Genomic DNA, 25,677 nt, shown 5'->3' with positions numbered 1-25,677 from the left:
GCTCCCTGCACGGAGCCTGCTTCTCCCTCTGCCTGGGTCTCTCTGCCTTGCTCTCTGTCTCTCTGTGTCTCTCATGAATAAATATTTTTTAAAAAAAAATTTTTTTTCGCGTATTTGAGGGGGAGAGAGAGAGGAGGGAGACCCCCGCCGGAGCAGGGAGCAGGATCTGGGTGGGGTGAGCGATCTCTCCCAGGACCCTGGGATCATGACGTAAGCCAAAGGCAGATGCTTAACTGACTGAGCCATGCAGGCTCCTCTGAGATGGACGGTTCTTTTTTCTTTTTTTTTTTTAAGATTTATTTATTTATTTATGATAGACATAGAGAGGCAGAGACACAGGCAGAGGGAGAAGCAGGCTCCATGCAGGGGCCCGATGTGGGACTCGGTCCTGGGACTCCAGGATCATGCCCTGGGCCAAAGGCAGGCGCCAAACCACTGAGCCACCCAGGGATCCCCAATTTATCCTTTAGTTTAAAAAATTTATTTTTATTTTTATTAAGATTTTATTTATTTATTCATAGAGACACACAGAGAGAGACAGAGAGGCAGAGACACAGGCAGAGGGAGAAGCAGGCTCCATGCAGGGGCCCGATGTGGGACTCAGTCCCGGGACTCCGGGATCACGTCCCAGGCAGAAGGCAGGTGCTAAACCGCTGAGCCCCCCAGGGATCCCCGAGAGGGACAGTTAAGTCCTGACACTCAGGAGGCTTCCCTCCGTGCAGAGGGGAAATAAGTCCTCACTGGAGAGATTAACCAAGTCTGCCCGTTTCCATATAGGGGATTGGTGGAGGAGAGGGGAGGCGAAGCCCCGCTGGACTGGGGGGTCATGCTTCTTGATCATGTTCAGAAAAGTCATGGAAATAGTAAACTAGGGGCACTGGGTGGCCCAATCGGTAGGGCGTGGGCCCTCAGCTCAGGTCGTCATCTCTGGGTCCTGGGACGAGGCCGTCATCAGGCCCCCTGTTCAGCAGGCAGTCTGCTGCCCCCTCGCCCCTGCTCATGCTCTGTCTCTCTGTCTCAAATAAATACAATCTTTAAAAAGAAACCGCAAATTAGAATGTCTCTGGGCTTATTGGATGGATTAAGCGCATACTGGTGGACCTAGACGTCCAGCCTTCCCAGGTCCCAGGGGAGAACAAGACTGGCAGCCCGCCCATCCTGTATTTTTAGGAACTTGAGAATAGAGCTTTAAAATAATACCCTATTCCTGGGTTTATCCGAAAGTTTAAATAGTATTCTTGTGATCTTAACGTGCCCCCTTTACTGTTAAATAGTATGGAACCCTAATGCATGGTAAACAGTGGCAGGTTGTTATCATGGCGCTTAGAGTATCTCTAAACTTGAAGACAGTTTAAATTACTGGTCATATTTGGTTTTTCTTACCTGCCAGCCTTAGAATTTGTTCCAAGAGTGTGTGTTAGACAATGATGTTAAAATGCTTCAAAGTTGTAAAGAATGCTTTAAAGGAGAGAAAACATTTAGGGGAGGGGAACACTCAGGGTTTCTTATATTGAGCTTGGGTAGCTTCAATTCCAGTTTGACTCCACTTTTTAGAACTTCTTTGGTACATTTCACTTTTCTGATTACCTGAAACACTGCTCTTTTTTTCCCTCCCTCAGCACTTGGATTCAGCTCCTTCGTTTCCAACATGGAAGAAACTTACAGTATGTACTTCTTATTGCTTTTAGAGAATAAGTTAAATTCCTTGAGTTTAAAAAAAAAATCCTTACACATAGACTTATGTCTCACAAGACTTTTAGCGTATTGGGAAAGATTCACATTTCTCCCTTAACTCCCTTCTCTAAGTGGTAGTAGAGAAGTACCCAAATTTGAAATAAGATACTTGAAATTGATCCAGCTTTAGAAAAACTGCAGGTGGGGCAGCTGTGTTAAACTATACTTTTATTAAGTGAAACTTTATAATTTCTCAGGACTTCGTTTCTCCTATTAAGGACGAGGGGATAGTAACCTCTGTTTTCTTTCTGTTTTGAGGACAATATGATAATCATAGTAATGCTGATGTTCATGGAGTTTGGGGGATTAAAGAAATCCTAGGGGGATCCCTGGGTGGCGCAGCAGTTTGGCGCCTGCCTTTGGCCCAGGGCGCGATCCTGGAGACCCGGAATCGAATCCCACATCAGGCTCCCGGTGCATGGAGCCTGCTTCTCCCTCTGCCTGTGTCTCTGCCTCTCTCTCTCTCTCTCTCTCTCTCTCTCTCTCTGACTATCATAAGTAAATAAAAAATAAAAAAAAATAAAAAAAGAAATCCTAGGAAGAATTGTTATTTCTCAAGTGACTCGGGAACCTTAGATGGCCCGAAAAGTCAGAAGGGAACTAGCATCTAGAATCATAGGAGGAATCAAATGTAGGAATAAAAGCTGAAAAATTATTTAACATTTGTATTTTACATCTGGGAAAATAAAACCTGGATTAACTGATATGCCCAAGGTTACATAGTGAGGGACAGAGTCATATGTTGTTCATATGTAACACCGTACTTGATACCGTAGGCACGATCTTTTCTAGGCCCTGAGTTTAAGGAACATCTGCATGAAGATGGATAACAGTCGTCAGCAGGGCCTACTTTCTTACTTTGCTGTATTGTTGAGTCTCTTTGAAATTAATAAGTTACAACCAAAGGATATTTTTTAGTCCCATTCTACTTTCAAGGAAGAGTCCAAAGGAATCTTTGTCATCAATATATAGAAACTACATGGAAATAGTCTTTATTAAATATCTACATCAGAGGTTCTCAAACTTTAGCATGCAGCAGGATCACCCAGGGAGTTTGTTAAAACTAAGGTTGCTGGTCTTACCCCTAGAATTTCTTTTCTGTTTGTCTGGTTTTGGGGTTTTTCTGGTGGGGGATTGTTTATTTACTCCCAGAATTTCTGATTCAGTAGGTCTGCAACCCAAGAATTTGAAATTCTAACACATTCTCAAGTGAGGCTGCTGATCTGAGGACCACACTTTGAGAATCCTTGATCTGAAAGAAGGTTGATTCTCCTTGATCTTCTTTAGGGCTCTCTCCCCAACCCCTCTAATTTTCCTTAAAATTTTTTAATGTATACCTGGAATTCCCTGTGAGATAGGTAGATTTATATTTATTCTTGAAAGCTTACCCTCTCTGTTAAATTAGAAAGCAACAACTCCCCTTTATGCCTTTCACTCTTTTCTGTTTCAGCTATAGTTTTTTCCTTAGAAAAACATCACCTGGGAGTTCTCAGAAATGCACAATCTCAGGGCCCCATCCCAGACCTACTAAATCATAATCTGCATTTTAATACAGTCCGCAAGTGATTTAACACTGCTTTAGAATATGCTTGACCCTTTTCCAAAATTGACCTTGAACTCTGACCTTAATCTGATAGATTCCTGAAGAGCTCCAGCTTTGTTTTGGGGCTGTACCTCTTAACTGATGATACTTTTGTCTGGTCAAGTTCCCTATTTCTGTGAAGTTTCCTCTATTTCTCACCATGGGTTTCAGGCCCTAAGCATCAGGAACATGTGAATCTATGCTTTTGGAGACAGCTTGTCCACAGGGCTTATGCTGTTTTCCAAGTTGTTATATTCCCAAAAAAGCCAAAATAGAATTTTTGATGAGTAGGTTGATAGTGTTTATTACAAGTATAAAGTATTTGTTACTTTAAATGCACGTGTACCTCAATGTAGCACTCTAAGGTATCTGCCCAAGAGAAATACTCCTAGTACACAAAGAAGTATGTACCAGATTGTTAGTCGTAGCATTATATATAATAGTAAAAAACTGTAAATGGCCTAAATGTCCATCGGTAAGAGAACCAATTAAGAATGTCTGGCACAGGGCAGCCTGGGTGGCCCAGCAGTTTAGCGCCACCTTCAGTCCAGGGCGTGATCCTGGAGTCCCGGGATCGAGTCCCACATCAGGCTCCCTGCATGGAACCTGCTTCTCCCTCTGCATGTGTCTCTGTCCACACACACCATCCCCCCTGCGTCTCTCATGAATAAATAAGTTCTTAAAAAAAAATCTCTGGCACAGGGACACCTCAGTGGCTCAGTGGTTGAGCATCTGCCTTCGGCTCAGAGCATGAACAAGTCCCCCAAATCCTGCATCAGGCTCCCTACAGGGAGCTTGCTTCTCCCTCTGCCTATATCTCTGCCTCTCTCTGTGTCTCTCATGAATAAATAAAATATTTATTAAGAAAAAAAAATCTATGGCACATCCCTATGCAGCACTGATATAGTCCTGTTTGGGCTTGGTTTGGGGTTTTTTGTTGTTGTTGTTTTTAATATTCCTTATATATATTCCTTATATATAAACATAGAAGGAGCTCCAAGATCTATGAAGTTAAAAAGCGGTGGAGGGGGTGGGGGTGGAGGGATTGCACCTGGCTGGCTCAGTTGGAAGAGCACGGAACTCGATCTCAGGGTCATGAGCTTAAGCCCTACATTGTGAGCAGAGATTACTAAAAAGTATAAATAAAAACAAAGAAAAAAAGAAAAACGCATACAGGAAATCCTGTCACATGCTACAATATGGATGAACCTTGGGAACATTATGCTAAATGAAATAAGTCAGTCAAAAAGACATACCCTATGATTTTACTTATATGAAGTATCTGGAATAGTCAGATTCATAAAAACAAGGAGTAAAATTAGTGGTTGCCAGGGATTGGGGAGAGAAGCGAATGGGGAATTGTTGCTTAATAGGTATTGAGATTCAGTTTTGCAAGGTGAAAAATTCTGGAAACTGGTTGCATAACAATGTGAATATACTTAACACTATCAAACTATACACTAAAAATTGGTTAAGATGGTAAATTTTATGTTCTATATATTTTTACCATCATCAAAATTTTTTAAATCAAAAGTAAAATAAAATTTTTGAAATCTAGAAAACCAGGTTAGAGTGAACCTAAGTTACCAGAGGCCAGGAGTTAAAGCATTATGGTAGGAAGCCGTGGTAATCAACTCTGGGATATGTCCCCGTAGGGGCAGTATACTGTGTATGAATCACAAGGCATGTCCAGCCTGTCAGCTACTGGCACGGCCTAACATTTGTTCATGATGGAATGGATTAAATGAAGGGAAACTAATAAGAATTTTATCTGTAAACTCTCCCTGGGTATCCTGAAGCTTCAGAAATCTGAAAAGATTGCTGGTCAGGATGCGCCTGGTTCGCATAATAAACCTTCCTGTCCTCTAAGACTTTTCCTTCCTCTTCATTCTGTCCTTCAGGTCACCTTTCTGGCTCATTTGCATCAGCATCATGGTTAGCAATTTATTCCATGTTTACCACTCTTCCAGGGAAACTGTTTCAATTCCCCAATGGCTTCTGGTTTTCATAGCAATCTCCTGGTTTATAAGCTCCTTATCAAACGTGAATTGTTTATCTTATTTCACTTTTATCATTGCCTTCCATGGTGGCAACAGCATTTTATTAGGTTGCCTCTTGTCCTCATACTCAGAATGTGCTTAACCATTTAATTTCCCTTCCTTAATCAAGCTCACTAAAATCCGTAAAGCCGACAGGCAGCTTTACACATTTAGAGAAACTTCTTTAGTAGCTATAGGGTTGAATCCTGAAAGTATAGTGTCCTAAGGGGAGTTTTAAATAGCATAATCTAGGTTAGGGGCTTGCTTTCACAGGGCAGTTCTATATGTCTGTAGTTGTCTTAAACTTAGGACGTTCTGTGTTTGCAGATTATTTTTTTATCTGCCCAATTCAATCATCACTAGATTAAAGAATTCTCTGGGTTTTCCTCATCTGTGTTTCAAACTGTGAAAAGTAATACCACCTATCTGACAAAGGTATTGGTTTCTTTTGAGAGGTACCTAGAGTAGCCAGGATCAGGAACTACTGACTTTAGTAGTAAGTAAAAGCAGTCAGACAAAAAAATCATCTACCAAGCTGCCATAGAACTTATAACTGATTTAGAGCAGAGCTTATGAACTTTTTTCATGTCATAAAATACTAATAAATAGGCAGGAATGCTGGCAGAGACTATTAATTACCCTCAACTTGCCCTAGAAGTGACTGGTGAAGGGTAAAATAAGAATAGCCTTGAATTAGCAACTTCTAGGGGCACCTGGGTGGCTCAGGGGTTGAGTGTCTGCCTTTGGCTCAGGGAGTCCTGGGATCCAGTCCCGCGTTGGGCTCCCTGCATGGAGCCTGCTTCCCTCTCTCTCTCTCTCTCTCTCTCTCTCTCTGTGTGTGTGTGTGTCTCATGAAGAAATAAATAAAATCTTTAAAAAAAGAGAATAAGAATTAGCAGTTCTAGAAGGGAAAAGGATATCATTTCATTGAACTTTATTGTTGTTTTCATTGATTACCCCTACTATAAAACAAATCTATGCACAACCAAATACGAACTAAGATCCTATCCCGTGATAGCTTGTTTTGCTGTACTTAGGAAGATTTGGTGGTAATTCAGTTTTATCTTCTCAGAGTTACATTTCCATGTTTAAATGTTTAGTCATCCTTTTTTAAGTTCCAACTTGTTGTTAGACTGTCTTTTCTATTCTTACAGAGTCTGTTGAAAAATCCAGTATGCCTGGAATACTGTAGTTTTACAAAGGCTTAAAGCTTAAGCTTCATGTTTATTCTACCTTTCTCTCTTTCAGTTGATTCTCTGGACCCTGAAAAGCTATTACAATGCCCTATGATAAAAACCACCAGATCAGGGCCTGCAGGTTTCCTTATCATCTTATCAAGTGCAGAAAGGTAAGGCATTATTTTCATAATTTGCCTTGTAATGACCTCTTGAGACTTTTAAAAAGTCAAATTTTGTAACTATCATATAATTTTAGCAAAAAATGTTTTGATTTAATGCCAGACTTGTTTTAGGAATCTACATTTGTGTTAAATACCAACATTTATAGAAAGGCGTTTGTTTCTTGGGTACATAAGTTTTTTCTTGTTTTCATTTTTTTCTCCCTAGTGACAAAGTGCCCTCTATGTACTCTTCTTGTAAAACAGAGAAAACACTAATTTTTGTTAACAATAAGAAATCCCTCTTGCCATGTGAATTTGATGTGTTCGTTGTCCTAATATAGATTGAGTGCCACAATACACTTATTTCTGATTTCTTTTTGTTTGGAATTTTAGAGAAATTGAACAGCTAGAGGTTAGCCTAAGAAAAGATTATTCCTATAAATAACTTTCTCCAAGTTTCAGTCTTTGATTGAAGCATCTTTGAGAGGGGAAAAAAGAACTGATAAAATTTTTTTCTCTGGTCACTCTTTTGTAGTCTTAGCTGATATAAACTACTTTAATGCTGGCATACTAATTGAAGCACTTTGAAGGGATTGTTAGAATAGGAATGTTGGATCAAAGGCCAAAAGTCTGCAAGGATTTATGCTTGGACAGCATTTTTGATATTTAATCCAAACTTCATACGATTCATGTATGCATTAGCATCCTTTAAAGGGCGTTTCTCTTGCAGTCCTAATGACATGATTATCATGCCATTGTTGATCATTTCTCCAGCTCTTTACAATCTATAGAATAGGGGCCCCTGGGTGGCTCAGTCTGTTGAGCGTCTGCCTTTGGCTCAGGTCACGATCCTGGGGTCCCGGGATGGAGCCCCGGGTCCCTAATGAGCAGGGAACCTGTTTCTCCCTCTCCTTCTGCATCCCCCGCCCGCCCCGCCTCCCCCCCCCCCCCCCCCCCCCGCTCCTCACTTGCTCGCTCTCTCAAATAAATAAAATCTTAAAAATAAAACTGTAGAGCAAAGATCACTTAAAGTTCAACCTGGATAATGTGGACCAGCAGATACCACCATGACTTCCTTCCTTAAGCTTGCAAACATGTCCCAAGGATAAAGGTTGGGAAGCCAAGCAATAAAAAGGCATTGTCTTTAACTCTCCTGTTTGTTTGTTCATTTGTTTTTTGAGAGCGAGCATTCGTGCACACAGGAGGGGGAGGGGCAGAGGAGAGAGAGAATCTTAAGCAGTCTCCCACCCAGTTCAGAGCCCCACCCAGGGCTCCATCTCATGACCCCAGGATCATGACCCGAGCCAAAATCAAGAGTCAGACACTTAACCAACTGAGACACCCAGGCGTCCCTTTAACTCCCCTCTTCTAACGCCCTTAATCTTCAACCACAAAAATCTTTGCATTGGAATGCTCAGTATCCCTTATGAAAATCATGGAGATAACTGCCCTCACAATTTTCTTCATCCTGTTTTTATCTAGCGTCCTCCCACCTCACATTATTTTTACTTTTTTGAGTATCATTTGTGATATATGTTTTGCTTCTCCTAATCAGTTTTTTGATTGCTAATATGCTTACTATAGGATTTGGATGATATTAAACACACCAGTTTTTTTGTTTTGTTTTAAAATAAGGACTTGATCAGCAGACTCGACTCTCTCATTTAGGCTTTTCCTTAGTAAAATAGCTGAAATAAAGGTCAAATTGTTCACAGCCTCATTTCAGGCATCGTTACTTTAAATAAGCGTTCCTGTGTTAATCCGAAAAATCATTGGTCTGCTGCTTCTGCAGCTCCCTCCCCACAGCTGTTTTCCAGCACTATTGTATGGCAATAGCAGGGGCACTACTGCAATGCAGACTAAGAATATGTTTTCATTTTACTGTTTCCTGAATATCACCCTCCAGAGACAGCCAGAGAGCTCCACCATTACAGGCTGTGCTGCCAAGAGTCTTGGGACCCTGAGAAATATGCTTCAAATACCCAATCCTAGCGGCGTCTGGGGGGCTTAGTCGGTTAGGCAGTCGATTAAGCATCTGCCTTCAACTCAGGTCATGATCCCACGGTCCTGGGATCGAACCCATGGTGAGCTCCCTGCTCATCGGGGAACCTGTTTCTCCCTGTGCCCACCCCCCACCCCCATTCATGCTCCCTCGCTCGCTCTCTCACTGTCTCTCAAATAAAATTTCAAAAAACCAATGAAACAAATACCCAATGCTGAATTCACTGTTCACTCCCACATAAGCCACTGTAAACCCAGTACCTGCGTTGTCACTCTCTAAGATCATAAGAAAGAAGCTTACATTTTGATGATTTTGAGGTCACCTGTACAGTCTGTATGAGTGAGAAATAAGTTCCCTCTTAATTTTCTACCATGAGCTCAACCACCTTAGTTAAGCCACAAGTGTACTGAGAGATTTGGGGGGAGCCATTTATAGCATAAGGCTAAGCCACTCCCTTTGAATCTGAAGAGATCCAGAGAATTGACAGATCCGTTAATGTTTGTTCCACAGAATCATCCTGATGTCGCAAACAAATTGGCTACTTGTCCCTTCAATGCTCGCCACCAGGTTCCTCGGGCCGAAATCAGTCATCATATCTCAAGCTGTGATGATAAAAGTTGTATTGAGCAGGATGTTGGTAAGACTAGCTGAAATGTGTCAGTCCTGGAGGTTAGCGCCTTCGGATTTGTATTGTGCTCCGTTGTCCCCTTGATTTTTGGCTTTCATCATTTCAGAAGAATAGTACCTCTCTGCCCTTGAGTTTTTTATCTCCTCAATAAAAGGTTGTCAGGCTGTGTTTATCAGACTGTTTTCTCTCTGAACAACCTGATCCATTTTACCAATAATTCATCTAAAAATAAAAATCTTTTTATTGCCAAAAATATGGTAACCAACTTTGTTTTTGCTTCTTTTTCTTCCGTCAGCGAGGGGATAAGACCTCTGTTGAGGGATCCCTGGGTGGCTCAGCGGTTTGGCGCCTGCCTTTGGCTCAGGCCGTGATCCTGGAGACCAGGGATCGAGTCCCACGTCGGGCTCCCTGCATGGAGCCTGCTTCTCCCTCTGCCTCTCTCTCTGTGTCTTTCATATGAATAAATAAATAAAATCTTTAAAAAAAAAAAAAAGACCTCTGTTGAGCTATGAATAGCATGCGTTTTTCAGAAGCAAAGACCTATTAGGCTACCCTGAAACCTTTTAAGCCACTTAAACCACTTGATGGTATCCCCTCCTTACAACAGAATCTTTATCATCTTGCAGTCAACCAAACCAGGAACCTTGGACAAGAGACTCTGGCTGAGAGCACATGGCAGTGCCCTCCTTGCGATGAAGACTGGGATAAAGGTGAAGTGTCTCTACCTCTTTTTCTTCAGTGTCTAAACCTCAGGTCATTTGCTATATACAGAAGGAAGATTTTTCTTTTTTATGAGCATACCATGTTGTTCAGAATGCCTTATTTTTATTGGATCCCCAAACGAGCCCATTTGTATCGCTGTGCAGACACGTGGAACAGCCTATCCCTCTTGATTGGAAAAAGCACTTCTTTACGTCTGTTTTTTTACCATAAATTGCGTCGTACCATCTGTGTTTGGTTGTTACTAGGCACGTTTATTATTACTTATGTTGCTTGCATTTATATCCTTCAGTTAAATCCTTCTGTGTCACTTAGGCAGGGTACTTGATCAATTTTTACTTGCTTCTCTCAACTGAGGTGTATTATTTCCCACCTTACAGATTCAACTAGCATAAACCGGTGTTTTGCCTAGGAGTGCCCCAAACTCTGTTTTCCTTTCTTTGGCAGATCTGTGGGAACAGACCAGCACCCCATTTGTCTGGGGCACAGCCAACTACTGTGGCAACAACAGGTAAATGGAATGGTCTCATTCCCAGCACTGCCTCCCAAAATCCCAAATGCTTTGTAACCAAAAGAAGCCACCAAAGGATGATTTGATGTCTTTCCTTAATGATGTTACTTGGTGATAACTTAGTCTAGAAAGTTTTAATGGGTTATATTCCTTACTTATTCCTCAAATCATTAAAAAGGTCACATGCTTTGTGTTAATTGCTGTGGGAACACAAAAATACGAGCTTATAGTCTAGCAAGGGGGACAGTGGTACCCAAAATTCTTATGTCTAAGTTGGGGTTTTTTGCTAAGTTGGCATTATTTTAAGACTTTGGAAAAATTCTCTAGCTACGCCATATGGATCACTTTTACTCTGGGTAATTAATGTCTAAGGGAAAAATAATCTTTCAAGTTCTTGATATGAAATTGGGCAAGCCTGGGATGCCCGGGTGGCTCAGCGGTTGAGCACCTGCCTTGAGCTTAGGGCGTGATCCTGGAGTCCCGGGATGGAGTCCCACATCTGGAGCCTGCTTCTCCCTCTGCCTGTGTCTCTGCCTCTCTCCCTCTCTCTCTGTCTCTGTATGTTTCTTATGAATAACTAAATTAAAAAAAAAATTGGGCAAGCCAGAGTACCTACCTACTGGGTAGGAAAGAAAATTCATCTCTTTTCCACTGATTTTGGGTCTATCTGCATCTAAGTGTGGGGCTTGAACTCATAACCCTGAGATCAAAACCTGAGCCAAGACACCTGCTTAACCAACCGAGCCACTCAGGCACCTTGCTATCTAATTTAAATCTGTGAGATTTCTCATTACTACTTCATCTTCAAACCTTAGAAGATCAAGTTTCAAATATTCAGAAATGAGAATGTTTATGGATTAGAAAATGAAGAAACAAGATGCTACACTTCATTTTTCCCCGAGTAGAATGCTTATCAATTTTTATTTAACTCCTAAGATAAGTTATTAATTGTACGTGTACCTTATTTTGTTTGTACACTAAAATAGAAAAACTTAAAGATGAATTTTTAATGTTACAATTTTAATTTTACCTCAGTTCTGTGAGATTTGGTTTGGTCACCTTGGCATTTTATTTTACCTCTTACATTTATTGAGCGAGTTGATGAGTTCAGTTGATGAACTGAACAGTAGATGGCATTGCTGTTTATCTCAGTTTCTGGTAAATGAAAATGGTTAGACCCATGTTAATGCTTGTACAGAAAAGGGAGCTTTTCAGAGAAGTAGTAATCATTCTAATTGTGTTTACATTTCAGAATGTAGTTTGCTGTTTTCCCCCAAATTACAAAAAATGCATTTTGATGGTCTTGTGTGTGCCTGCCTGAAGACTACAGATATGCTGGCATAAGCAAATTTGTCTTTATTTTTGCAGCCCTGCAAGCAACGTAGTCATGGAACATAAGAGTAACCTGGCTTCAGGCATGCGTGTTCCCAAGTCTCTGCCGTATGTCCTGCCATGGAAAAACAGTAAGCGAGATACAGGCGAAATGCTTTTACTCCTCATTGTGCTAAATACAGTTGGTCTTGATAACTCAAAGACATACTCAGTGGGCGCTCGTCTCACTCGCGTGACCCTGAGAACAAGTGCCTCCTTGGATTTTGCATTCTTAGCACCTCACTCACTTCACTCCAGTCTCGGCCCTGGTTAGTAAGAGGAAATTATGAGTAGGAAAATACAAGACTGCAGAAACCAAAAGAATATTTTCAAGTTGGGGTGACCACTGACATCAAATACCTTGGGTAACGTTGGGGACCAATGAAAAGCCTACTGATTTTGGGTAGGAGGAAGAGTCATCCCTGATGCTCAAGGCATAAGATCAGTAGAAATTGGATTGCAGAGACTTAAAAGGAAATGAGTAAAAAGAAAATGAAAGTAATAAGTAATAGGAACTAGCATAAGAATAGTATTCCGACGTCTTCCCTAGACCTCAGAGGCCGTGCCGATCAAGGAGGTACTAAATTCATATTTTATCACCCCGATAAATTCCCACGTAGGGAACACCAAGATACTATCATTTTTATTTAATATAGACTCTCCTTAATGTTGCCCCCAAATTCAGATTCCCTTGATTTCAGTCTGTGCTACTGTTTGAGCTAATTTTTTAGGTGGTTAGAGGATTCCCTTTAAAACATTTCCCTTTAAAAAAAATAAAAAATAAAAAAAAATAAAACATTTCCCTTTGGATACTTGTATTTCCCAAAAAATGAGATCCCCAAATCATATGCCTAAAGGCTTGATAGGCAATGTACTGTTCTTTTCCCAGGCTCTTGAGTAGAATCCAATCACTAATTTTAAATTCTTCCACGTCTGTATTGTAATTCAGTATACCCCAAGAATAAGTCATTTGTGTTCAGTAAAAATAGGGGAAGAAGTGATTTTCAATTGTCATGGTGTGTTTATTTTGAAATATTTCTACTCCGTAGATGGAAATGCACAGTAACGGAGTATCTATCTCATCAAGTAAGTGTTTCAGTTTTATTTCACTATCTCTTCAGATGGTAGCAAGATTTGACTGGACATAAAGCAATTTGGGTCCAATTTTCTTTCAGATTAGGGTACCAAATTAAAGCTTTGTGCGTGCCTGTGTTTTTTAAGTATATAGCTTCTGTTATGGCTCTACACACTAATGAATAGGCATTTACTGGTTAAATTAGAATTCTGTTAACATGCCAAGTTGCTTTCCCTAACGTTAGTACATATTGCCTTTTTCCTTTTCCTTTTTTCTTTTTTTTATCAAAGTTGCATTCTAGATCTATCATGCCTTTTTAATGGACTGAGATTAATCAGACAGCTGTGCTTCACTGCTCTGCAATTTTTTCCCTGTGCAGTACGGTTTAACACTCATCAAAAAATCCATACTCTTTTTAATGAGCAGTTAAAAGTTTGGGGTCTCTAAGAAGCTTGCACTGTTGACATAATCTGAATATTTGAGTTAGCCAAGTCTCACAAAATTTATAAGAGACCAAAACCTCTTTGTTTTTACAAACAAAGCTTTTCCTTGAGGTAACCCTCTATACCTATGGCAGACCCAAAGTTGATGCTTCAAATGCTGTTTTGGCTGAGGTTGTCCAGCCGTATCGCTCCTGACAAAAGGAATATTATTAGGCTAGGAATGAGACTACATCCACACTGTCTTGCCGATAGTAGGCCCTCTGTGAAAATTTATTTAATGAGTGAGTAATTGGCCTCTTGCCTTCCAGTTCATTCACTTCCCCTGCAGGGTGAAGCAGATGGATCTCCTGAGTCAGGATTCATTTACACCAAAACCGATATTTCTTCTAGTGAGCAGCAGAAAAGAGATTCTAAAAGTAAACACCCCTTAGCTTTGAACAATAATGTTTATGAGTTGCTTCTAGGTGCTAGCCATTGGTTTTGATGTCAGATTGTTAAATACATCTGGAAACCAGAAAACTGAATTTGGCCCCAGAAGGGAAAGAGATGCAAAAGCACTGGGGTGTGTCAGGAAAGCACACACCAACCTGGATGGATGGTGAACTTTGAATCCTTCTCTGACACACTGCACACAAGGTGCTTGGTTCTCGTAAAGTAGGGATTGCTACCTAATAAAAATGGTCTAGGGGCACCTGGGTGCTTTAGCCCGAAGAGCATGTGACTCAACGATCTCAGCGCCATGAGTTCAAGCCCCACCTTGGGTGTAGAGCTTACAGAGGGGGGGGAAAAAAACGTTACTCTATGGGTGCCTGTGTGGCTCAGCCGGTTAAGGGGCCAGCTCTTGATTTTGGCTGAGGTCATGATCTCAGGATCCTGCAGTCAAGCCCTGCATCGGGCTCCCTGCTCAATAGGGAGTCTGCTTTCTTCTTCCGCCCCTCTCTCTGCTCACATGTGTGCACATGGTCTCTCTCTCTCTCTCTCTCAGAAATTTTTGTTAAAGATTTATTTACTTATTCATGAGAGAGAGAGAGAGAGAGGCAGAGACACAGGCAGAGGGAGAAGTAGGCTCCATGCAGCGAGCCCGATGTGGGACTCGATCCTGAACCCGGGATCATGCCCTGAGTCAAAGGCAGATGCTCAACTGCTGAGCCACCCATGCATCCCTCTCCCAAATTTTTTTTAAGATTTTATTTATTGAGAGACAGAGGCAGAGACACAAACAGAGGGAGAAGCAGGCTTCATGCAGGGAGCCCAATGTGGGACTCAATCCCAGAACGCCCAGATCACACCCCAGCTAAAGGCGGATGCTCAACCACTGAGCCACCCAGATGTCCAAATAAATCTTTTCATTTATTTTTTTTTAAGTTCATTGGAAACGGAAGCATATTTGTGTTTTATTTCCCAGAAAGCTTAGACCGTTTTTTTTTTAAGATTTTATTCATGAGAGAGAGAGAGAGACAGACATAGGGAGAAGGAGAAGCAGCCAAAGGCAGACGCTTCAACGACTGAGCCACCCAGGCGTCCTCCAAATAAATCTTTTTAAAAAACAAGTTACTCTAAGGGGCGCATGGATGGCTCAGTCAGTTAAGCAACTGACCTTGGCTCAGGGCATGATCCTGGGGTCTTGAGATCGAGTTCCACATAGGGCTCTCTGCTCAGTGAGGAGCCTGCTTCTCTTCCTCTGCCTGCTGCTCCACCCATCTGTGCTCTGTCAAATAAACAAAATCTTAAAAAACAAGGGGTGCCTTGTTTTCTTTTAGAAAAAAAAAAAAACAGAAAAACCCAAGTTACTCTAAGGTAAGAGCCTAGGAGAAGCTTCTGTCTCTAACACCCAAGAGTAGACACTTTATCTCCTTTGGAACTTCACTTTTCATGTATCAAACCCCATACATGCTGAAAATGTATTTTTCTGTATGACCCCTGGGGGATCAGGAGAGAAAAACTATCCTAGGTTAGGTAACAATCTTTAAACGCCACAGACCTTTTTATCTCTTAATAAAAATAAAGTATCATTTTTTGAATGCCCGTTGTTGCAGAATTCTCTAGCTTCTTTGGAAAGATAGGAAAGAAATAGGAAGTAGGGCTTATTCTCTGAAGGAACTTCGGTGTGGGTGGAGATTTTTTTTTTTGAATGCACATACATGAACAGGGTTTGTTCACCTTGCACCTGATATGTTTTATCTCCGTGTGTTTTTATCAAAAATCCACTTTTTTACTAGATAAGTATCTCAAACCAGGTGATGGCACATTAATTTTTATTCCCCTAATGTATGTTGTAAGAGCTCAGAAAATATTACTGAATCACTGACATATGACAGAGCATATGAGAAGAGAAAAAGATCAATGTAAGTTAATTAAAATTAATGCAGAATTGTCTGGAGGAGCCAGTCGTATGCATAGTCAGTTCTGATTTTCTTCTCACTTGTGAAACTCTTGACATGAGGAGTGTTCGTTGATCTCTGTAGAATGTCTTTAATTCCATCAACAAGTTTCTGTGTGCTTCGTGGTACTGAGGGGCTGAGGGTCGGAGGCACCTGCTGTTCTAGATGAACAGCAGCACATTCTCCCCCCTGACCAGGAGCTGGTGCCCGGTCACAGTTGTGTGACCTGTTGTCAGATGTAGCTGCTGTTTTTATCACTGAAAGGAACTAAGAACTCTTCTTTTTCTCTCATTTCCTTACAGATGCCAGACCCTGGAAGACTCTTGCTTCTTCCTGCTACCAGTGGGTTCTTCGGGGTGTTTTTCCTCCTAACCTAATTATAGAAAGATAAACTGTCTGTGACTTTCAAACTGACAAGTACCTTTTTTTCTCCCCTCCCTGCTCTGAGTCTTCACGCATTTGATGCAAGAAAGAACCTCACACTCAGAACTGTTTCAAATAAAGCATCCACGTAGATAGCTTGATAGTTTGGTTAAGTACCTGCAGCCCCAAGAGCAGAAATGACATCTCATTTCACATTAATGAAACATAATTATTTGAAGTTATCTCAAAAGGATCCAGCTAAAGCAGGCAAGAAACACAGGGGCTGGAAAAAGTAACTGTGTATTTGTGTTCTCTGACACACGTAGCTCAGATTCTCTTTAGAATTTATAGGAATAGACCTATTTTGATCAGTGCATCTCCTTGTCCAGAGTCTTTAAGATGTTGATAGCATTTAGATAGCAAAATACCCCATTGTTGTTTAGAGTCTTTAGGACATCTTGCTCCCTGAAAATTTCAACCTGGAGTAGGTTTCTTTTGTTTCTTTTATCTCTCCCACATTCCAGCTAGAAATTATACCAGCTGTCAAACCAGGTGTAGATTATGTAGGAGTGAAGGTCGGAATGGAGGAGAGGAACAGCGTGTATGTGGAGAAGAGACAGGCTTTCCCCCTATGTGTGAAATTTGATTAAGCCTCAAAGCTTGCATGTGTGATGGCCCTGCTGACTCTCCTGGAATGTATGTATAAAAGTCAGATTTCTGAAATACCCAAGGCTCTGGCTGTCCTAGCATTTTGTTGGCCCTTAAAGGAAACTTTATACTCTCCCAGCCCAGTTTTTTTATTTGGATTATCTGTGTATTTTTTGAGTTTTTGTTGGTTGGTTTTTTCAGGTTTGGTTTGGTTTGGTCCTGAATCTGTCTGGCATGGATAGGGTTGGGGGATCTGGTATAGATAAGGACTAGGATGAAGCATTCTGAGAAGTAATTTCAAAAATGATCTATGTAGCATTTTGTGAGTAACAGATAAGGGAGAGTGGGCTCTGGTGGAATGCCTCCTTTCATGGTATTTACACAAAACAGGATTCTCCTGATAAAGCAGAGCTGTTTATTTAGTTGTAGTCCCTAAAAACAGGTTCAAGATAAGCCCCAGTACAGTGGCATCTCTGCCTCTAGCTGTGTGATCTTAAGTGAAGAACTAGACCGTATCCTCAGGAGAGGGCGATAATGTATGGAGGGGAAAAAAAACACCCATTATGCCACTAATTCTGGTTATTTGTTTATCAATCGATACCTCACAACAACTTAAGGTTATTACTGGAAAATACAAAACCCTTTTGACTTCATTTGTTTAGGCAATGACAGAATAGAACAGTTAACACTACATGGGTAACCCGCCACTCCTGCCTAGTTCAGGGAAGGCAGGAAGGGTGCGGGTCTCATTGCAAAGGAGTGGCCGCTTGAATACACCTCAACAAAAGAATCAAATAGAAATCACAAAATCACAAAACCATCTGACCTTCTCGAATGTGAGTAGCACTCCGTGCGGGAGAATTCCTACCTGCGTTGATGTTGTTGGCTCACAAACACTCCTGTGGTTTGTTCAGTAAACTAATGATAAAACCAGCCAATTTGGTCCAGGGCCTTTCAGAGACTGCTTGGGATGTTTGTGGGGCCTAGAATTCTCTAGTCTGGATTTAGTTGGCTGGAGATTTTTGGAGATTCCCAAAAACTAGAATAAAGAACTGGCTATTGGGATCCCTGGGTGGCGCAGCGGTTTAGCGCCTGCCTTTGGCCCAGGGCGCGATCCTGGAGACCCGGGATCGAATCCCACGTCAGGCTCCCGGTGCATGGAGCCTGCTTCTCCCTCTGCCTGTGTCTCTGCCTCTCTCTCTCTGTGTGTGTGACTATCATAAATAAATAAAAATTAAAAAAATATATTAAAAAAAAAAGAACTGGCTATTGACACGTCTGTCAGAACGGGAGTGGAGAAGCTGACTTACCAGGGAGACCCTCTTTCTCAGAGGAGGCGCTTCCCGTGGAATGTGGACAAGGTAAGCAGTGAACGTTCTGCCTTAATTTCGGTTAAAGGCAAGTGTTAGGGCTGAAGGCTAAATGCAGCGGTGGTTCAGAAGCTTGGCCCGGAGAGCCTTTAAGGCCTGCACTTCCATCCTATCCAGGGCTTCCACCCTCCACCCCAAAGAGAGGGCTTGCCTTCAGAGGATTGCCTTTCTCTGTAGAGGTTCTAGGAGGGCCATTGTGATTTGCAAATGTTCCCACCAGGAATAAACACAAGTAGGCAAAAACGGTGCTGAGCTCTCCTGGCAGCTGTACCTGAGCGAAACTAGGAGAGTATCTGGAATCCATTTCAAATAATGCGCTGCGGGTGCGGTGCGGGTGCGGGTGCGGGTGCGGTAGGCTTTCCGTCGGGGCGGCGGTGGCTCCCTGTGTCAGTCTCTCAGACAAAACCTACGTACGCGCGCCGCCATTCTTGGGCTCCCAAGGTTTTTACCTGGCCCAGCTCATGCTAAGCTCCAAGGTGGGCGGAAAATGAGGAGGTGACTTACGCTTGTTACAACCAGTTTAAAAAAAAAAAAAAAACAGTTTTGAAGAGGCAGGTCACAAAAATCAAGGGAATTTGTATCCTATAGTTTAAATGATTGAAGTAGGACGGGCCCTGGCGAGGAGACCTTGAAGAAAATAACTCGTTTTCCTCTGCCAATTCAGTGCGTAGAATAAGGAAAACTCTCTAAATACCATGAGAAAAATACTGTAGTGACCACTCATTCTTTTGACCACTGTCTTCCTGGTACCATTAAGGGTTGGAACGTATTCACGTCCTACTTTACAGTCATGGCCTCTCCAGAGGCCACTGAAGACATTGACCTGTCGCCCCTTAGCCACAGTCTCAGGTGGTCTGTTCCCAGCCACACTGAGGCCTGATACATGCACACCTGTATGAAGAGGGCATCCGACCTGCACACGGCAATTCCACTGCCTGGTCCAACTCACGTAACTCGTGGACTTTGTAACTAGTGAGACAAATATGAAAGTTAAGGTTGTTTATAAGTAGGAAAAATAGCATCCTGGGGCAGACGGTGACCCTGGAGAAGAACCATATATATGGTCAGCAGGTTTGCATTTGCGTTCACCTTATTTAAAGACTGTTTTATATAGAAACTAAAATAGCATAAGAACCTTTGAGGAAACATGAAGAAGACAAAGTCGTTCTATCTTATACATGTGGACACATTTTTATGTGGAGGAAATAAATCCAGGTTGTATGAAAAATTGCATATGAACCCAGCCATGCCTCTTCATTTTTATTGAAATACTTGTCACTGAAATAAATCTGCTTTCCTAGTTCATCTGTTTCAGTTCTATTTTCTCAGTCTTGGGTTTCAGGTTTTTGTTGGGCACGGTCAGGGGCTTAGATTATTTAGCTCCTTGTGTTTTCTCTAGGGTGGAACTTTCTAGCAGAGGTGCAAATTGAAAGTGACGGAAAGTCTCGATCTTGAGATTAGAAGCTCCATTGAGAAACCCTTTTGTTGACTTGGAGATTTCAACGGAAGAGTCAGTGTTTTAGCTGTATGAAATCCTTGAAAAATAAGCATTTATTATGCGGTTCCACTAAACATGTATGTGACTTTGATGCCCGCCCGTCATATCTCAGATCCCCTTGGAGCTGGAAGGGGGCTTAGAGAGCACCTAATCCAAAGCTTCATCTTTCGTATGAAGAAACAGGCCGTGTACAAATGTGGAACATGACATCTAACAAAAAGGAAAGAAGATGATAAACACAAAATTCAAGACAGTAGTTATCTTCAGGGGAGAAGCCAGGGAGATGGATCAGTAAAAAACCCAGTGTATTAATACTCTGTTCAGTAAGTTGGGTGGTAGGATCCCTGGCGTTCGTCTTATTAGGCTTCGTGTGTGTGTGTTAAACATCATATAGTTTCAAAACATTAGGAACAACAAGTATGTAGTCACAGAGCGGCTGCTGTCGCCAAGCCACCGTTCTTACCTGCCGTTTACATACTTTAACCCAGGGTGACGGAAAAGGAGGCTTCAAGACCATGATCTTTGCCAAGGATCTGTAGCTCGTCAGTACTGGCTGTGACCATATCCCGGGACATCTGATTTACTGCCTGTGGCTTCTAGACCCATCCTGCTTCCCTAAATGGCAATTTGCACTCGACCTCTCACTCTTCCGGGCTGTGAGTTTCCTCCTGAACTCATTTCCACGTCTGTCAGCTTCGTGGTCATCACTTCAGTGGCCTGAATCAGCACCCGGAGTTTTCTCCACCCCACTGCTCTTTTACTGTCTCTGCTTCACCAATTCCCACGTTAAGTGAAACCCACCATCTCTTATACTGCATTTCTTCTAGGATTATTGAGCATAGTGGTAGAAAATCACGTGAATTTGCCAACTGACTCCACTGTAGATGTAGGATTCCTTAACTCAGATACTCATTCCTGTTTGGCCTTTTCAGACTTACCTCGTAACCACGGCATTCTTTTTATTATTCTCGACTCTGTAGTCCTTATATCCCACCCTTACTTTCAGCAGACAGCTTTGCCTTTTACTCTCTAGAGAAAATACTGGTCATCAAACATCCTTTTTTCCCCCATCCCTAGACTAAATTCTCAGAGCATCCACTTTTCCTTTATTTCAGGGGTATGCTTCCTCTCCGAGGCTAGCCTCTTCCTTTTACCTGTGCTGTATCCCAGTGTATTCGTCACCTGTTGGTGCATAACGAGTTTCCCCAGAGCATCGTGGATTAAAACAGTGATGAACATCTACTACCCCCACAGCCTCTATGGGTAAGGAACCCAGGAGTGACGTAGGTGGGTAATCCTGGCTCGGGGTCTTTGATGCGACACGCAACATGTCAGCCAGGGCTGCAGTTCTCCGTAGACTTGCCTGGGGCTGGAGGATTTGCTTCTAAGGTGGATCACTTACTTGCTTGGCACATCAGAAGTTTGAGTGTCTTCACCACATGTCGAATGCCTTCCTCCTGAGTAAGTCAGCAAAATGGAAACTGTAAATTCTTTTATGACCTAACTTGAGAAGTCACAGGACATTATTTCTACAATATGCTTTTGGTTACACGGCTGAGAGCCCCCTTCAGTGCAGGAGGGGATTTCACAAGAGCTGAATACCAGGAGGCAAGGATCAGTGGGGGGCGGCTGGCTATCACGCCTGCTCCTGTCTTCTGATATCTTCCATAAGGCATTTTCTCTTTACCTTAATTTTATTTCTCTCTAACTCTTTTCCCTATAGGTGTTACATTTTTCATTAATAGTCTTTCATCTTGAACTGTTTAATCTACAAAAGTACTAAGCTTACATGTGTTCTTTAAAAAACACACAACCTTTCCCAGCCCCATGCACCAAATAAATGAATAAAATTAAAAATAGAGGCACCGGCTGGCTCAGCCAGGGAGCATGTGACTCTTGATCTCAGGGTTGTGGATTAGAGCCCTATGTGGGGTGTAGAGATTACTTAAAAATGAAATCTTTATTTTTTTTTTAAAAGATTTTATTTAGGGCACCCGGGTGGCTCAGCAGTTTAGCGCCTCCTTCACCCCAGGGCCTGATCCTGGAGGCACAGGATCGAGTCCCGCATCGGGCTCCCTGCATGGAGCCTGCTTCTCCCTCTGCCTCTGTCTCTGTCTCTCATGAATAAATGAAATAATTTTAAAAATAAATAAAGATTTTATTTATTCAGGAGAAACAGAGGCAGAGGGAGAAGCAGGCTCCTGCAGGGAGCCCAATGTGAGACTCAGTCCTGGGACCCTGGGGTCATGCCCTGGGCCGAAGGCAGACACTGAACCACTGAGCCACCCCAGGTGTCCTAAAAATAAAATCTTTTAAAATATATCCATAAAAATGAACACACACTTTGTCCCCCAATATTGATCCAGGTTTAGTCGTGGAAAATATCCATTGAGCTGGTCTAAGCAGGAAGGCTAGAGAAACACTCTAGCCTGGACCTCCAGAAACCACTCCCAAAGTCTAGTCAGAAGTCTTTGCTGCGGGGATCCCTGGTGGCTCGGTGGTTTAGCGCCTGCCTTCGGCCCAGGGCATGATCCTGGAGACCGGGGATCGAGTCCCGCGTCGGGCTCCCTGCACGGAGCCTGCTTCTCCCTCTGCCCGTGTCTCTGCCTCTCTCTCTCTCTCTCTCTCTCTCTTTCATGAATAAATAAATAAAATCTTAAAAAAAAAAGAAAAGGCTTTGCTGCTCCTATAGTAGTTAGGAAGCCACCGGTACAGCTGCCAGTTCAAGAAGTGACGATAGGGCTCCCACCCACAAGTATCACAAGAAACGACCTCCTGCTCCTAAAGATTTTATGTATGTATTTGACAGCACAAGCAGGAGACGGAGGGGGAGGCAGGCCCCCCACTGAGCAGGGAGCCCAGTGTGGGGCTCTACCCCAGGACCCTGGGATCATGACAGGTGTTTGAGCCACCCAGGCACCCTGTTCATACTATTTTGAATAGCATTTATTGAGTTGCGTTGTAATTATCTTCTAAATGCCTGCATCAGTCACGGTTTAGAGCGGGAAACAAGCCACACTCACTATCAGTATTTTTAAGCAAAAAAGAAACTTAATACCAAGCGTGTGAAGTGCTGACACAGTCGTTTGTGGCTGGAGAAGCCGACCAGGGGGGCCCCCCTAGGAGTGATTCCCAGGACACCACTGAACTAACCCACCACGGGAGCTGCAGGCTCCATGGCCACCGGATACTGAGTGTGAGGACGCAGCACCGTGACCACAGTCCAGGCATCAGGAAGCTGCACAAACGATCCCACACGTATACAGTATCAGATGCTGACCGAGCTACCGACCAGCGTAAATACCCAGATGCGTGGTCAGCAGAGAAGGAAAGCGGAACCTAGATACTCAGTCCCCGATGCACCGCGAGTTTGCCCGAGGCTGTGTTGAGGTTTTAGATATTTGTTTCATAAAAATAGGTCAGTCTTTTTTTTTTTCAAGGAAATCAGCTACTTTCAAAGTTCAAAGAAAAAAGTACCATATGCCAACCTGACTCCCTGTTTAAAAAAAAAAAAAAAAGGTCAAAAACGTATTGCTGCAGTAGTGAGTGCCCAGTGGGCAAAACTCGGCGAGGAAAGTGGCCGGGGAAGCAGTTGGGAGAGGGAACGTTGAGATGGGAGTGCGCGGCCTTGTCTTCAGTCTGGGGGCAGCCCCACAACCTCGGGAACCTCCCTCCTCCCCCACGGGGGATCGAGCTACGTGGCCGCCAAGGTCTGTCCAGCCCTCCAGTGGCCGCCAGGGCCCGTCCAGCCCTCCAGTGGCCGCCAGGGCCCGTCCAGCCCTCCAGTGGCCACCAGGGCCCGTCCAGCCCTCCAGTTCTGTTCTGCAGTCGAAGACTCTGCAGGCGTCTCTAGGGCTCGCTTTCCTTCTGATCCTTGTCTAAGAAGTTCCCGCGAACCTTAGAGCACTGAGGCGAGCACCGGGAGGAGGGCGTGGAGAGTGAGGGCCTCTAGCCTTCCCGTACTGAGCCCCACGGCCGCGTTACAACCACAGCAGAGCAGCTCGGGGGTCCCCTGATTTCCCAATTTGGAGTTTTGGTTAATCTGCCCCCAGATGTCAAGGGGGAAAGGAATTCTTTAGAGAACCGTCGCTCGGGGCGCCTGGGTGGCCCCTTGGTTAGGGGGCTGGTCGGCTCGGGAGCCTGCTCTCCTCCCTCCCTGCCTGTGCTCCCTGGCGCGGTCCTTGTCTCTCCCTCAAATAAATAAACCTTTTTAAAAAATGAAATAAAAAAAGAACCATCACTCATTCTAGGAGCCAGAAAGGCCATCACAGCCTCAAAAGCCAGGCTTGTTAGAAAGTGCAAAAGCGGCCTCTGGGGACGCCCGGGGGCTCGGCATCTGCCTTCTGCCCAGGGCGTGACCCCGGGTCCCGGGATCGAGTCCCGCGTCGGGCTCCCTGCATGGAGCCTGCGTCTCCCTCTGCCTGCGTGTCTGTGTCCCTCATGGATCAGTCTTTGAAAAAAGCAAGCAAAGCGGGCTCTAGGCTGCGTCTGCGAGGCTGGAGATTAAATGGAGCTTTCCGCACGTCCCCACGTCCTCCTCGGGGTGGGTGGTCACGGCCCGTCGTTCCGCGCCGGCCGCCGCCTAGTTTGCTCCAAGGCGGGTTGGCCAGCTCCAGCCGTGTCCCTCCAGCCGCGACCCTCCAGCCGCGACCCTCCAGCCAAATCCCTCCAGCCGCGTCTCAGCTGTGGGACAAACGCCGGCTTGTCCGGCCGCGCACCCACCGGGCCAGCAGGTGCCGAGCGCAGCCTCTCCAGGGCCTGGGGCAGGCGGGTCCCCCCAGCAGAAGGCAGCTGGGAGCCAGCGAGCGGCGGGTCCGCAGCCACGGGGGAGGCCAAGGCCGTGTGGCCGGGCCCACGCAGAGCCGGGGGGAGGAGCGCGGGCACCTGCGCTAGGGACAGCCCTGCCCGCGGGCCGCGTGCGGGCCCAGGCACCGCTCCTCCAGGCGTGGTCCGCACATCACCCACGTCATAACGGCTCGGGTGCTTATTTTATTTTAAATCATATTTATTTATTCATGAGAGACACAGAGAGAGACAGAGACACGGGCAGAGGGAGAAGCAGGCTCCATGCGGGGAGCCCGACGCGGGACTCGATTCCAGGACCGGGGGGCGGGGGGATGCGGGGTCCTGCCCTGGGCCGAAGGCAGACGCTCACCCGCGGAGCCCCCCTCCCCGGCGTCCCGGGTGCTTATTTTAAAATGCAGATTCCTGGGCTTGGGTCCAGACATCCTGCGTCAGAATCTCCGGAAGCAGCGCACAGGAGCCTCTTCAGGATACAGCTCGTATCATTCTTACGTACAGTAAAGTCTCTCAAACCACATATTACTTTGAGTAAAGGCTTTTTAGGAGTTTACAAGGAAGATAATGGCACTATTTGAGTTTTGATGGACCCAGGTCCTTAATGGATCCTTAAGAAACCCCACCCGCTAGCCATGAAGAGTATAGCGTAGTCGTGATTAAGAACGTAAAGATGAGGGATCCCTGGGTGGCGCAGCGGTTTGGCGCCTGCCTTTGGCCCAGGGCGTGATCCTGGAGACCCAGGATCGAATTCCACGTCGGGCTCCCGGTGCATGGAGCCTGCTTCTCCCTCTGCCTATGTCTCTGCCTCTCTCTCCCTCTCTGTCTCTGTGACTATCATAAATAAATAAAAAAAAAAAATTTAAAAAAAAAAAAAAAAAAAAAAGAACGTAAAGATGATAAAGGAACAGCACCTGAACCATAAGATCATTTAAAAGTATAAATGGGGGGAAAAGGTACTAAAGTTTTTAGCAGCGTTAACAGCAAACACTCAGTGCATTTTCGCTGTGATGGGTAAACTGAGGATACCTAAGTCACCGATGACAGACACAAGTGGCACAAGGTTATCTCCATAAATTGTATTCACATCTTGATTTCTTCCTTTTAAATTTTTTTAAAGATTTTACTTGAGAGGGATCCCTGGGTGGCGCAGCGGTTTGGCGCCTGCCTTTGACC

The 25,677-nt window shown here is 43.9% G+C and overlaps 1 protein-coding gene across 1 annotated transcript; it reads left to right on the top strand.

Moving 5' to 3' along the window:
- Positions 1-1,648: 1,648 nt before the first annotated feature.
- GTSF1 (gametocyte specific factor 1) lies at positions 1,649-24,597 on the top strand. Its single transcript, XM_055336931.1, is given in 8 exon segments — positions 1,649-1,664; positions 6,604-6,636; positions 6,639-6,703; positions 9,207-9,333; positions 9,951-10,034; positions 10,492-10,555; positions 11,924-12,018; positions 24,335-24,597. Coding segments are annotated over 8 exon segments (747 nt in total).
- Positions 24,598-25,677: the final 1,080 nt, after the last annotated feature.

This window comes from Nyctereutes procyonoides, unplaced genomic scaffold (assembly GCF_905146905.1).
Source record: "Nyctereutes procyonoides isolate TBG_1078 unplaced genomic scaffold, NYPRO_anot_genome, whole genome shotgun sequence".
NCBI lineage: Eukaryota > Metazoa > Chordata > Mammalia > Carnivora > Canidae > Nyctereutes > Nyctereutes procyonoides.
Note: the sequence above shows the minus strand (reverse complement) of the source record. Positions and strands in the feature narration are given on the sequence as shown.